General features: G+C 43.2%; 1 protein-coding gene across 1 annotated transcript; it reads left to right on the top strand.

The window, feature by feature from the left end:
• Positions 1–3170: 3170 nt before the first annotated feature.
• Positions 3171–14412, top strand: LOC108928604 (NACHT, LRR and PYD domains-containing protein 3-like). The gene is made up of 9 exons (XM_029252820.1): positions 3171–3229; positions 3751–3864; positions 3978–4038; positions 5859–6081; positions 6902–8672; positions 9594–9767; positions 9858–10034; positions 10264–10310; positions 13868–14412. The coding sequence occupies exons 1-9, from the start codon at positions 3171–3173 to the stop codon at positions 14410–14412; spliced, it is 3171 nt and encodes a 1056-aa protein (XP_029108653.1).
• The last annotated feature ends 968 nt before the right edge of the window (positions 14413–15380 follow it).

Genomic DNA, 15380 nt, shown 5'->3' with positions numbered 1-15380 from the left:
AAAAGTCCACACCTGCTGAACTGTTTCTGATTTTTCAAAATTGTTAAAAAGTTCAAGGTGTTGCTTTGTCCTCCAAATTCCCTAGATTTCAGTCTGATTGAGCATTTATGGGATGTGCTGGAAAAACCAGTCCAATCCGTGGAGACCCCCCTTGCAACTTACATGACAGGGAAGATCTGCTGACCTTCAGAGGTTTGTGGAGTCCATGCCTCGATGGGTTGGAGCTGTTTTGGTGGCACGAGGGGGGACCTACACAATACTAGACAGGTGGTTTTAATGTTTTGGCTGATTGGTGTATATCTCAAAAGTTTGCTGCTCCATGGTTATAATTCTGTCATTTTGTCATATCTAATTTTGGTCACTAAATTTTGAACGGAACTATATGGAGTCTATTTCCAGGCCTATAAAGAAATGAACAATATGTAGGTAAAAATTTATATGATGTAACTTTATTATACACACACTGTCTGAAACTACTTGTCCCAAGCGGGGTTGTGGCGAGCCGGAGCCTAGCCCGGCAACACAGGGTACAAGGCTGGAGGGGGAGGGGTCAGTCAAGACGGGACACCAGTCTGTCGCAAGGTACCCTAAGCACGACTCGAACCCCAGGCCCACCAGAGAGCAGGACCCAGCAAAGCCTGCTGCACCACAATGCCCCCCTACTTTATTGTATGTAAATGCAAATATTAGTGATATCAGTTAGTACTAAAGTGCCTGTTGATATGAAATTCTGTGGTTAAATCTGTCAAACTCTCATGTTCGACCCCAACATGGACCAGTGAGTAAAGTGGGAAGGACAGGATCAGGTAAAAGGCAGTGGTATAACGGACTGCAAGTCATAATGTACATCATGTTCTGAATATGGCCAGAAAAAATGTGCCGTATAATCACTAATACCTAAAATCTGAAATACCGCAGTGGTATCACATTTAATATATACCTTAATATTTAAGAAGTAGAAGAGATGGGACCGCGGTTCGAACGGCACAAATCGGCACAAATCGACACAAATGTAGCACTAACAAATGAGCCAGAATTTGAGTTTCTCTGGCATTTTAGTGGGGCTGGAATGAGGTAAACAACCATGTGTATCTCCGGAACCACAGAAGGTAGAACTGTGGTTTAAACGGCACAAATGTAGCACTAATGAATCAGCCCCAATTCAAGTGTTTGCGGCATGGTAGGGGGGCTGGTGATGTCACGTGCTATGTAAACAACCCCTATTATCTCGAAAAGTAACGGAGATAGAACCGTGCTTTAAATGGCAAAAATTGACACAAATACGGCACAAACAAATGAGCCTGAATTTGAGTTCCTGCGGTGTTGTGGGGGTGCTGCAGTGACGTCACATCCAAAATAAATGTTAATATCTCAAAAACTGCAACAGCACAAATTCTAATTTTTATGGCACAAAAGTAACACTAATGAACCATGAGGTTTTTTATTTATTTGTGCTGTTTGTAGGGGGGGCAAATTCAGGAGCTCTTTGAAGATAATTAAAAGCAATAAAATGTGTTACATTATTATGAACAGGGTGCACCTTCTGCAACAGGTTCTAGAGCACTGACCGAACTGGTAAAGAGGTTATAATAGATGGAAGGATTTGATGACAGGAAAGTGTTTTATTTATGCATTATCTGGTTGCATAGTGGTTACTGCTGCTACCTTTAGAATCAAAAGTCACAGGTTTGAATCCCACTTTCAGCTGTAGAACCTTCGAGAAAGGTTCAAACCGTAAAGTCACTCGCTTGTACAAATGAATGAATAATTGTAAGATCCTGGGGCGAAAAGCATCAGCTAAATGAATGTATTTATTACAGGTTTTTACAGAATATAACCCATGAAAAATGTTGATGTTTTCCAGCTTTTATCAATTGTTACTTAGCAGTAAAACTGACTTTGGAACTCCAAACAAATCCAGTTATGAACATACTTCCAGTCCCTCTTGTGCTTGTAAGTTCAGGAGTCAATGTTCATAAAATGTACGTATTTATGAATACTTTATTAAAGTGTACATAAGTTATATTTCCTGGATCTCAGAAAATGTTCAGATATTTTACTGTAACACATACAGAAATATTGTCAACACTGAAGTTCTCCTAGTGAGTTCATATACTCATTCAGTCCAGCTCTACATATTTCAGCTTAAAAAGCAAAAAGATCTGTTTCAATTTTCAGTTTCAGATTTGTCGACAACAATTTCCTAGTCATGCTCATTTTCAGCTCATAAAATTCACTGGAGTCAAAGTACGGCTTGTAAAATCAGCAGGTGAGTAGTTTCTGGTGGACGTTTTTATAGTCAGACATCTTTTCTAGCCTATTAAATAACATTTTTGGGTAGTTACTCTAGGTCCTAAGGTAAGTGCTGAGTTTTTGTCTAAAAGAGAATAATTCTATATTACTTTTCTGGAAAAATGTCAGTTTTCTCTTCATTCTTCCTGCTTGAAGGGGAACATTTTCAACATATATTTTCACTTTTAATGTTGTTCTATACAAACAGAATTAGTGAAAGAGCAAAACAACAAAAGTGAATTATTCATAGCTGAGATATTCCAGTCCACACAGACCTAATGAACATTTTAAATTATTGAGTTGTGTATAGATGAGCATTTTTCATAAAATCTGTTCTTCTTTGTTGAGTTTAGCTGTGTTTCATACTAACACAGGACAAAGTCTCTGAGAACAAGGAAGTATAACAATTACTGTACTGTAACATGTGTGACTTATTGGAATGTTTATCTCTTAAATACAATATATTTACTTTGCTAATTACCATGATGAAGGATTACTGCTGCATGTCACTCTCACTGCTGCAAAATAAATGACATTATTTACTTTTTATTAGTTTGCCTTGTATCTAGTTGTGACTGTTTAACAGATGTAAAATGTTTTATGTTAATCTGGTTCATCATGTCACAATATTATTTTCAGTGAATATATTTGAACAGAATGATTTGATGGAACTGATCTCAGTCCTTTAGGAAAAAAAGACCTTTGAAATATATCTAATGCAATACATACATTTTTCAGTAATTGGAATACATTTTCATAAGAATGAGGTGTTCTGTTAACGTGCCATGTTGTGTTTATTTACACACCTGGTATCCACAGAGACCCTTACCTGGTGTGTTCCAGTCCAGGGTCCTGAGATGGAGGGTGCTGCCTCAAAAATGAGTCGCTCTGGGGAGTGTAAGGAAGAGGAAAGTTCCTCAAAAATGAATCTGAACAGGTAAGAAAGGAGCTGCATGTGTTTTTGCTCCTTTGTGAAGTTGAGGAAATGATGAATGTTCATCATCTTGTTGTGTTCTTCAGTTTGTTGTTTTCCCTTCAATGTTTCTTTTCAAAAGATTATCACTTACAGTTTGACAATTACCTGATCTAAAGTAATACTAATTTTAATTATGGTGGTTAAACAGGGGGCACGGTGGGTTTGGCCTGTGCCCGCTGTGTGGCGGGTCTGGAGTCCAAGCCCCATTTGGTGTGCCTTGTGGTGGACTGGCACCCTGTCTCACTGTCCCAATACAGTGCGCTCTGTGTTGCTGGGTGAGCTCTGGCTTGCTGCAACCCTGCCTGGGACGGGCGGTTGTATGCGATGCAATATGGTGGTTGAGGGTGTGAAGTGAGTTAAAACTCACTTTAGTTTAGCACATACCTTCATGGGGAAATTAGGTTTTCCGGTTAACTAGAAGGTCAGAGTGACAGAAGGATATTCGCTGGAAAGTCTACAGGATGTTTCTTATTTGCGACCAGAGTCCAGCAGGAGAGAAGAGACTCACCTGAACCCAGCAGTGTGTCCATGAAGAGTGACTGGTCAATGGAACTGCCTATTCACTTCCAACAGGGACAAGTTTTTACGGCTGGACGGTAGATGTATTTTGAACCAAACATCTAACTTTTTAGCTTTTCATATGTATGATCCATGTACAAATATTTATTGTCCATATGTGAGTGTATTTAAACTAATGTTTAATCAACAGAAATCAGCAGAATAGATGTGACTCGACGCATCAACAGGTGGATTTATCGGCAGTTTTCAAGGTACCACATTATTTCTATAGTATTGTCATGACCGCGCCCGCACCTCAACCAGCTGCACTTTGCTCTGACAAAGCACCTGGCTGTAATCGGAGCACTCAGCCATAAAAACACCACTTCACCACTGCCCAGTTATGGAAGCTCATTTGAGACAGCTGTCCCTTCTGGGGGCTCCAACTCACTGTGCTCTGCAGGTCCTAAGTCCTGGTCCTCATCCTTCCCCAGTTCTCTTTGATAACGACCGCCTGCCTTGTTTCCCGACCATGACTTCGGATTCTCGCCTCTGTTCTGTACGCTGATTGACCGACCATTCGCCCATCCCCAACCACTAGAACACATCTGCTCCTTTGGCTCTGAACAAACGATCCTGCACTTTGATCCACCCTTCTTTGTCCCCTTCATTTGCCATGAAAAGTATGTGGCTTTTATAGTGTTTTTGTTTTTATGCTTCAACCTCATTTATCCTGAACAATTTTTCCAGTTTGTATAACTTGGTATTTACTAGACTATTTAAATTCACATTACTTTCAGCTGACCTATCTTGAATCTTGAATCAGAAACCATCAGATCAAAAGTCTGTGTCCTCAACCATTTCACTACCTGCTGTCCTCTGTTTGCTTAGTTTATACTAAAACACACAGTTAACTTTGGCTTAGTTCCATATTTGGCAGGAGTTAATTACATTTTACATTTGCATTTATTCATTTAGCAGACACTCTTCTCCAAAGCAGCGTACATCTCAGAGAAAATACAATTTTTTACAATTAATGAAGACGGGATAGTGTTGTCATCAACATGTAAATACTGACATCTATGTGTGTTGTTGGATCCAAAACATGACCTGCTTCTCCTGCTATCTTGTGTTACGTATGAATAATTTTTCTCACAAAACATTGATAACATACAGAAATAAAACTGTTACAAGATCCATAAGATTCTGGAAGCTGTTGAGAAGACATATCCCATCCCCAAAGGTGTTGTTCCAAATCCCAAGGCAGTAGATGTTGGACCAAGATGAGTCCCTCAGGTGTATAAAGGGACATTGCTCTGGTCCCAGGGTTAGCTCTCTCTGGCTGCTTCAAAACAGATCTTGGTGAACCATGTGAGGAACAGCACTGTGTAATGATTGATTTGGTTGTAGACAAGAACAATATTCCACACAACTGATATCTGTCTTGACACTGATTTAGATAAAGCCTTCATGAGATGATTATCATTACACACAGAACAAAATCTGGACACTTTCTACACAGAGACTGAGCTTGGTTTTTTATTTTATTTTATTTTATTTTATTTTATTTTATACTTATGATTCATTTTTTGCTGAGATTCAGCGGTTCTGGAGGGGCCTCCCCCCCCCCCCCAAACCTCTCTGCTGTGGATGCCGTATATGAGAGATCAGGGGACCACAAGATCCTATTTTTTAAAGGTGACAGCTAGTCACATGGGGGTGTGGTGACTCAGGGGGCTTGGCTGGGGCTTGGTCTCTGGCAGGTCTGGGGTTCGAGCCCTGCTTGGGGTGCCTTCTGACAGACTGGTGTCTTGTCCTGGGTGTGTCCCCTCCCCCTCCAGCCTTACACCCTATGTTGTTGGGTTAGACTCCGGCTCACCGTGACCCCTGCTCAGGACAAGTAGCTTCAGTGTGTGTGTGTGTGTATATATATATATATAATATATATGTAATCTTGCTACTCTAAATCAGTTAAGAAGACTTTCTTGGTGTGGTACATGAGAAATTACTTAGTGGGTTATCAAGTTATACATAATTAAAGCCACAAAGACCATATTTTATTATTGCTCTAAAAGTTCAATATTTCTTTCAGTTCCTTGAGGACGAGGCTGTGAAGTTCCTGAGAGATGAGTTGAATAAGTTCAAGAGAAATCTGAGTCAGGATTACCCAGCAAGCTTTGAGCCTCAGGATGACAATAAAACGGACAGTGAAGTTGAGATCCAGAAGATGTGTGGCAGAGAGGGGGCTCTGAAGATCACACTGTACATCCTGAGGACCATGAACCAGAAGGACCTCGCAGACACACTGGAGAAGAGTAAGAACTTTCTGTCCCTTTCTCAATAAAATGCCCTGTATGACTGAAATATTGGTGAGCTACATTTGTTGAAGAGCATTTCAACACAATTTTTAGTCATGAGATTCTGGCAAAATCTGCAATATAGAAAATATATTTCCAGCAGAATTAAAACTTAATGGTACAACACAGGAGACAAGAATTCAACCAAAGAGACTGTCTATGTTTGTCACCCTCTATTAGTCTCTGTCTTCTTGTCCTTGAAACGCTGATAAAAAAGATTCAGATGATAAGATTCACTGCTGATTCTGTTCATATTTTCAGGTCTTATTTGGAAATGTTCCTGATTGTTTGAGTTAAACTGTATTGTGGTGCCCACCACCGTGGGTTTGGATGGGTTGAAGAAGGACACACAGGCAGCATTCATCTTGAACGGTTTACTTGAACACTGGCACACAGGGAAATAACGCTCTTGGTCCGAGGACCCCGTTTCCTCCAGGACCTGGGCATGAAGTCAACCTTCCTAGAATGTTTAGCCCCCCTACTAGGATTTTTCTCACACAGTAGCAAACACATCTCCCCATCATTTTCCCCAGAAGTGCCCCCAGTGATTTAACACGTTATTTACAATTTACCCATAATCCAACTATTTACAATAAGCAAATCTTCCCACCTAAACACACAGTAATGCGGTTCGTATTATAATTCTATTATTTTTAGGTGTGAAGTTCTTCAATGTAATCTTTTGAATACATTTCAGACCAAAGACTTCCGGCTACTTAACGTATACTTCAAATTATTGATAATTTTTTTCCTCCTTTCTGCTACATTCTTCTGTCAGATGAACTCTTGATTAAAAGTCAACATAAATACAGACGTAACCTGAAGAAGAAGTTTCAATGTGTGTTTGAAGGGAAAGCAAAGCAAGGAAGTCCAGTCCTGCTCAATAAGATTTACACAGAGCTCTACATCACTAAAGGCGGAACTGGAGGGATCAATGACGAACATGAAGTGAGACTTATTGAAACAGCCACCAAGAGTCCAGCAATACAAGACACTGTGATTCAATGCAGTGACATTTTTAAACCCTTACCTGGAGAAACGACACCTATCAAAACTGTGTTAACAAAGGGAGTTGCAGGCATTGGAAAAACTGTGTCTGTGCACAAATTTATTCTTGACTGGACAGAAGGAAAAGAAAATAAAGATACTAATTTTATATTTGCTTTTCCTTTCCGAGACCTAAATCTGATGAAGGGTAAAGACTACAGTCTGACAGAACTCATTCACCACTTTGTCCCAGAACTGAAAGAGTTTGGATCAGCTGAGCTAGAAAGATATAAAATCTTATTTATCTTCGATGGTCTGGATGAGAGTCGACTTCCTCTAGATTTCCAGAACAATCAGAGCTGGTTTGATGTAACAAAGTCAATGTCTTTGGATGTGCTGTTGACCAACCTCATTAAGGGGAATCTGCTTCCCTCTGCTCTCATCTGGATAACCTCCAGACCAGCAGCAGCAGGTCAGATCCCTCCTGAGTGTGTTCAGCAAGTGACAGAGATACGAGGGTTCAATGATCCTCAGAAGGAGGAGTACTTCAGGAAGAAGTTCAGTAATGTGAACCTGGCCAACAGGATCATCACACATGTAAAGTCAACAAGGAGTCTCTACATCATGTGTCATATTCCTGTCTTCTGCTGGATCTCAGCTACTGTTCTTGAGAAGCTATTTGATAATGAAGACAGTGGAGAAATTCCCAAGACACTGACTCAGATGTACACACACTTCCTCATATTTCAATCAAGTTTGAAGAATAAGAAATATCAGAAAGAAAAAGCAACTGAGCTTCGTAAGATTTTACATTCAGACAGAGAATTCCTTCATAAACTGGGGAAACTAGCATTTAGAAACCTTGAAACAGGAAATCTCATATTTTATGAGGAAGATTTGAAAGAGTGTGGCATTGATGTCAGTGAAGCTTCAGTGTACTCTGGAGTGTGTACAGAAATCTTCAAAGAGGAGTTTGGGTTATACCAGAGGAAGGTTTACTGCTTTGTGCATCTGAGTGTTCAGGAGTATCTTGCTGCTTTGTATACACTATCAAACAAGAAATCTAGTTTTACTATTTATGTACCCTTTCTTTCGGAAAACTGGTCTGACTTTCTCAATGGCGCAGTGGATCAGACTTTACAGAGCAAGAATGGACACTTGGACCTCTACCTCCGCTTCCTTCTTGGCCTTTCCATGGATTCCAACCAGAGTCTGTTACAAGGGCTACTGCCAGAAAGCAGAAACAAATCATTTGATACTGAAAAAACAGTTCAGTACATCAAGGAGAAGATCAGGGAGAATCTGTCTCCAGAGAGAACCATCAATCTGTTCCACTGTCTTAATGAACTCAATGACAATTCTATAGTGGAGGAAGTCCAAGGTTACCTGAACTCAGGAAATCTTTCAGCCAAAGACCTCTCACCTGCACAGTGGTCAGCTCTGGCCTTTGTGTTACTGATGTCAGAAAAGGAGCTAGATGTGTTTGACCTGAAGAAATACATCAGATCAGAGGAAGGTCTTCTGAGGCTGCTGCCAGTGGTCAAGGTCTCCAGAACAGCTCTGTAAGTACTCTGGTCTAATGGTAGTAAAGATTAGGAGGCACCTAACAGTAAAATGCAAATCCATTACTTTGTAAACTAATGCAGTATTTCCTTGTAACAGAATGGAGGCCGAGACGGTCACGAGCGGTGCTCGTTACGGGGTTTTATTAATGGGTAGATGGGTCAGGGGACAGAGGGACAAGGGGGAAAAGGGGGCACAGGGAACTGGTGTCGGGGGGGCGGTGGTGCTCCGGGTGTGGGATCGGGGGCTGTGTGCTCTCGCTCATGCTTCCTGGGTCTCCGGCATCGTCTCCAGAGTCCAGGCTCCGCGCTGTCTCTCTCACTGGTCCGCCCGAGGGAAGAAATAGAGGACCTGATTAGAATCCGGTGCTGTGACTCCGCCCCCCCCCCCCCCCCCCCCCCAGGCTGGCCCTTAGCTTACCTTGCCGTCCTACATTCCTTTTACAAAATCATTCCAAATGTTGTCTTTTTAACTTGTCAGATAATTATAATTACATTTTGGAATTGGGGGCAGAGTGGGTTTGGCCTCTGCCCACTGTGTGGTGGGTCTGGGGTTTGAGCCCCGCTTGGGGTGCCTTGCGGCAGACTGGCGTCCCATTCAGGGTGTGTCCCCTCCACCTTCGGCCTTGCGCCCTGTGTTGCAGGGTAGGCTCCGGCTCACCACGACCCCGCTAGGGACAAGCGGTTGTAGACATTCCAAAGAAAAAAATTTGGAACTTAATTTTCTGGAACTGTACACACACACACACACACACACACACACACACACACATCTTCTGAACCGCTTGTCCCATAATATTTTCAAATTGAAGAAACACTATAACATAAAGAGGCACCTTGCAAATGTGTAAACTTCCAATACTCCTAAATTAATGAAATATTTTTTGACATAAACATCTGTCCAAATGGTGTCTTTTTAAGGCTGAACCAGTGTGGACTGACAGAGAGATGCTGTGAAGCTCTGGTCTCAGTTCTCACCTCAAACTCCTCACACCTGAGAGAGTTAGACCTGAGTGACAATGACCTGCAGGATTCAGGAGTGAAGATACTCTCTGCTGGACTGGGGAACAAACACTGTAAACTGGAGATACTGAGGTCCGTGCTACCGAGCAATACACACTGTACATGGCCACTGAAGTCTATATCAGTGAGAATACAATATTTAGTGAGTGTCTCTCCCAGCAGACTACCACTGTGTCGAGTCACAATGAAAGGCTGTGCTTCTCTGGCTTCAGCTCTGCTCTCAAACCCCTGTTCACACTTGAGAGAACTGGATCTGAGCTACAATCACCCAGGGGACTCAGGAGTGAAGCTGCTCTCTAATCTACTTAAGGATCCACACTGTAAACTGGAGACACTGCAGTAAGTAGTCTGTGTGCGTGTGTGTGTGTTGTTACTACTAACCCTTTATACGTGTGTGTAGAAGTAGTTCTACCAAATAAATGAGTCCATGTGTCAGTGTGAGAAAAATATAGTGCTCATAGTGTCAGTTGCTCTCCCACTGTCACAGGGCTCTGAGTTTCCACACACACTTCATAGACAGGCTGTGTGTGTCCCGCAGTCACGGTGTGTCCTTCTGCTTCTCCTACAGTGTGGACCATGGTGGACAGTGCAGGATCAGACCAGGACCAAGGAAATGTGAGTGTGTTCATACTGAAGAGTTGCCTTCAGATCATGATGATGGTGTGTGTGACTCTTCCTCCTGTGTGTGTGACTGGTGTGCTCTTCATCACTGTTGTGTCACTGATGTCAGGACACTTGGGAATGTTTTCTGAAGGAGATCACATCCACACCACTTACTCACTCTGATGTTTATTCTATACACATATAACACTCTTGTCGATGAGCAGCAGCTGCTTGGCTGTATTTCCTCTCCAGCAAGCACACTGTACTCTGCTATACACATGAATGAATTTTACATTTTTTACCTGTTTTCTTCATTTCACGATTACTATTTCTAATGTATTTCACTGTGAGGTGTATGTAACATATTGTAGCATCCCTTATGGAACTACTGAAGACAGGGGCAGGAAAATGCCCTTTAATGACTGCGTGCATGCCTTTTTAATAGCAGCCTAGATAAAAATGCCTCAGATAGTACAAAGAAGTCCCTGAACACTGGAAAGTTCTCACAGGTCACTGTAAGCCCCCCTAAGCAACATAACAGCCAGTCAGAAAGGAACACAGGACTACGTACAGGAACACCAACTATTTACATTAATCTGTATCAGCCCTCCTCAATGCCATTACATTGCCCCCCTCTCAGGAGTCATCCATCCTGGCAACTGTTGATGCTATCAGCACAAAGTCCTTGAGGTGCTGAGGCAACCTGTGGTCCTTCCTGGGACTGCGTAGAAGTGTTGAGTCCGCTGGACCTGGCGGATTCGCGATGGGGGGCTTCGATAAGGGCTTCTTGGGGCAGTAAGGGGCGAGTCTGTCTCGGTGCAGAACCACCGGCTGATGCCGGGACCCATCTCCACCCTGTAGACGATGTCTGACAGCCAGTCCAGGATGACGCAGGGACCCACCCATCTGTCAGAGAGCTTGGGGCAGAGCCCGTGTTTCTGCTGAGGGCTATAGACCCACATTTGATCCCCTGGGGCCAGGGGGGACACCCATGACACTGCATATCGTATGCATGTTCCTGCCACCTCAGTCAGATAGCGCCTAGCGAAAGCAAGCATGGACTCCAGACGTTGCAGGAATTGCTGAAGGTATTCCTTCCCTGGTTCTCCACTCAACTCAGGCTCTGGCGGGCTGCCAATAGCTAAGTTCACTGGTGTTCTCAGCTCGTGCCCAAACATGAGCAAGGCAGAGGGTGAAGCCAGTGGACTCCTGGATGGCAAAGAGGCATGCCCACACCTCTCTCATGACCCACTGCGCCACCGCACCCCCTAGTAACTACTAAATAAGTAATAATTATCTAATTGTTAGTACTGCATGATTTAATAGTTATTAATAACTACTATATAACTAATAACCAACTATTACTTACTGCAAATGTTAACTACTGATTAATCACTCTTCCTTATTAGTTATCAGTAATTACTGCAGAGGGGGGGGGCGCGGTGCCGCAGTGGGTTGGACTGGGTCATGCTTTCCGGTGGGTCTGGGGTTTGAGTCCCGCTTGGGGTGCCTTGCGACAGACTGGCGACCCGTCCTGGGTATGTCCCCTCCCCCTCCAGCCTTACGCCCTGAGTTGCCGGGTAGGCTCCGGTTCCCCCGTGACCCCATATGGGACAAGCGGTTCTGAAAATGTGTGTGTGTGTGTGTGTGTGTAGTTACTGCAGTGTTAATGAAGCACTACCCATTAGTTCCTGCATAACTAGCTATGAAGTATGGAACAGTATTCTAAAGTGTTACCACACTTTTCTTCAAAGTGACATTCAGCTCAATAAAAAAAGTTCATCTGTAACCTGGTGACTGAATCAGACAAGGTCCAGTGGAATTTCAGAGAGATGTTTACTGTCCTGAGTTTCAGCCAAATAATAAACTTCAATTAGTGAAATATGGAAATGTCCCAAAAAGGATGTCACCCGCATGCTATAATTATCTTTTAAGAATAAAAAAGGACAATATAAAATAAAGTGATAATAATTTACAATTATTCAGGAGGTGCTTTTCTCCAAAGTGCCATACATCCCATAGAAAACACACACACACTGTCTGAACCACTTGTCCCATACGGGGTCGCGGGAGCCTAACCCGGCAACACAGGGCGTAAGGCTGGAGGGGGAGGGGGAGGGGACACACCCAGGACGGGACGCCAGGCCGTCGCAAGGCACCCGAAGCAGGACTCGAACCCCAGACCCACTGGAGAGCAGGACCCAGTCCAACCCACTGCACCACCACGCCCCCTTGCATAGAAAACACAATTTGTGTATTACCATAATAAATCAATGAGCTCAATTGGGGGATTTAGCAGCATGGCCGGCTTGGCCAGTGCATCCATTGCTCGGTGTGTGGTAGGTCTGGGGTTCAAGCCCTGTTTGGGGTACCTTGCAATGGACTGGTGTCCTGTCCTGGGTGTGTTCCCTTGGCCTCGCGCCCTGTGTTGCCGGCTAGGCTCAGAATCACCATGGCCCTGCTTAGGACAAGCGGTTGTTGACATTGGTCGAATTGAATTGAAGACTTTATTGTCATTGTACTGCTGTGCAATACAACAAAATTATAGTGGTATTCCCTGAGTTCTTTAGACAACAATATAAAACACAAACACTTAAGTATAAGAATAGAAAATTAAACAATTTAAACAGATAATACAGTAAATAAATAGGTACTACAGTAATACAATAAAAATCAGGCAGTGTTCAGCTGTTTCATAGCTCTGGGGAAGAAGCTGTTTTTCATTCTTGTGGTGTGTGAGTGAATTGTCCTGTATCGCCTGCCAGAAAGCAGTTTAAAGAGGTGGTGTGCAGGGTGAGTGGAGTCCTTGATAATTTTGGAGGCTCTGCTCAGACATCTGGACAGATAAATGTCTTCAACTGCTGGTAGATGTGTGCCGATGATGTTTTGAGCAGTCCTGATGACCTGTTGCAGAGCCTTCTGGTCTTCTCTTGTGCATCTGGCGTACCATGCTGTAATACAGTATGTCAGTAAACTTTCCACTGTACATCAGTAGAAGTTCATGAGAAAATCCTGGGGCAGTCTTGTCAAGAAATAGAGGCGTTGTTGTGCCTTTCCAATAACATTAGAGGTGTGTGTGGCCCAAGAGAAGCCGTTTGTAATGTTTACCCCCAAGAATTTGAAACTTGACTCTCTCCACACCCTCGCCATTTATGAGCACAGGACTTGGGTCAGTTCTCCTTTTCTTCCAGACGTTCACCACAATTTCCTTTGTCTTCCTGTCAGTTTAAAATCATGACAGTTTGTCTGATATATATACACACACATTTTCAGAACCGCTCGTCCCATACGGGGTACCGGAGCCCACCTGGTAACACAGGGTGTAAGGCCGGAGGGGACACACCCAGGACAGGATGCCAGTCCATTACAAGGCACCCCAAGTGGGACTTGAACCCCAGACCCACCAGGAACCGGTCAAACCCGCTGTGTCACCTCACCCCCTGTTTGGCTGATATAAATACTAGTAACAGAGTTTCACACAGTTACATTCACAGGATTTTGTGAAGTTTGTGTTTACTCTGGACATTTAATGCTATTTTTACTGTGTTTTAACTGTGTTTCATCTGCAGATTCCTGCCAGCTCACACTGGACCCCAACACAGCAAACACACACCTCTATCTGTCTGAAGACAACAAGAAGGTGACAAGGGGGAGGCAGGAACAGAAACATCCTGAACATCCAGACAGATTTGACTGTTTGTACCAAGTTCTGTGTGTAGAGAGTGTGTCTGGTCGCTGTTACTGGGAGGTTCAATGGACTGGAAATGGGGCTGTAATAGGAGTGACTTATAAAGGAATCTGGAGGAAAGGAAACAGTGATGATTGTGGGCTTGGATACAATGACAAGTCCTGGGTTCTGTACTGTTCTGATAAGAGTTACTATGTCAGATACAATAAGAAACGCACTGACATACCTGTACCCGCCCCACGCAGAGTAGGAGTGTATGTGGACTGTGTGTCCGGCACTCTGTCCTTCTACAGCGTCTCCTCTGGTGAACTGAACCTCCTGTACAGGTTCACCACCATATTCACTGAGCCCCTCTATCCTGCGTTTGGCTTCGGGTTTGGATTATGGGCTTGGAGGGGCTCTGTGTCCCTGTGTGAGCTGGAATAGGAACAGAAACACACATATACATACACAGGCACAAGCCCTGTATCAGAGCTTGTATTGTTTTGCAGAAAATCACGTGACAGATGACAAACTAGGCCTCGCTTTATGTGGAATCCCCTGACCATCTCTCCTTGTGTTTCGTTATGAGGATATAAGTGCTGGAAACACAAAACTACTTGTTAGTTTGGCAGATAGTGCTAAGGTTCAGTTAGCTAAGTAAGAGTATTGTGGTGGAGTTGTTTCATGGAAGGTTTAAATAATTTTAAGTCCAACATTTCCGAGTGTTTGTATCTCATTTTCTTGCATAATTGAAGCCTGTAAAAAAGAGGAAATCTGTTTCTCAATTGGAATCTCCCAATAGGGTAAATGGTTGGTTGTGGAGATGTGACAGGAAACAGGCTAACTGGGACACTGTTTATCCTACTGTTCAAAAGATCATTCAGAAAAAATGTTTCCTTTCTCTCCTTCTTTACACCTATTCAACTACCACTTATATTTTGCTTCTAACTGACATATACAACATATGTTGATTACGCCTACATATTTGGGAAGAAAATGTATTTTACTGAGAAAGGGTGCAGTGGCGCAGTGGGTTGGACCACAGTCCTGCTCTCCGGTGGGTCTGGGGTTCGAATCCCGCTTGGGGTGCCTTGTGATGGACTGGTGTCCTGTCCTGGGTGTGTCCCCTCCCCTTCCGGCCTTGTGTTGCTGGGTAGGCTCTGGTTCCCCTGTGACCCTGTATGGGACAAGCGGTTCTGAAGGTGTGTGTGTGTGTATGTATATATATATATATATCTTACTGCTGTGCTCCATGCCAGAAGCTCTCTGTAAAAGTGCATGTTTGAGTCAAGTGCGAAAATTTCTTCCCTTGAAACAATTAATTTTTGACATGTGTCGTAATTGTAATGAACGCTGGAAAATCTGTTCACCTTTTTAATATCATTATTGCAACATGACTAATTTGTTCACCA

Source organism: Scleropages formosus, chromosome 6 (assembly GCF_900964775.1).
Source record: "Scleropages formosus chromosome 6, fSclFor1.1, whole genome shotgun sequence".
Classification (NCBI taxonomy): Eukaryota; Metazoa; Chordata; class Actinopteri; order Osteoglossiformes; family Osteoglossidae; genus Scleropages; species Scleropages formosus.
Note: the sequence above shows the minus strand (reverse complement) of the source record. Positions and strands in the feature narration are given on the sequence as shown.

Bases quoted from the DNA above. Each gene is read 5' to 3' on its own strand.
- LOC108928604 (XM_029252820.1), top strand. From the start codon at position 3,171: ATGAGTCGCTCTGGGGAGTGTAAGGAAGAGGAAAGTTCCTCAAAAATG. The intron at 8,673-9,593 runs GTAAGTACTCTG...TGTCTTTTTAAG, and splicing joins AAGGTCTCCAGAACAGCTCT to GCTGAACCAGTGTGGACTGA. The intron at 10,035-10,263 runs GTAAGTAGTCTG...CTTCTCCTACAG, and splicing joins TGTAAACTGGAGACACTGCA to TGTGGACCATGGTGGACAGT.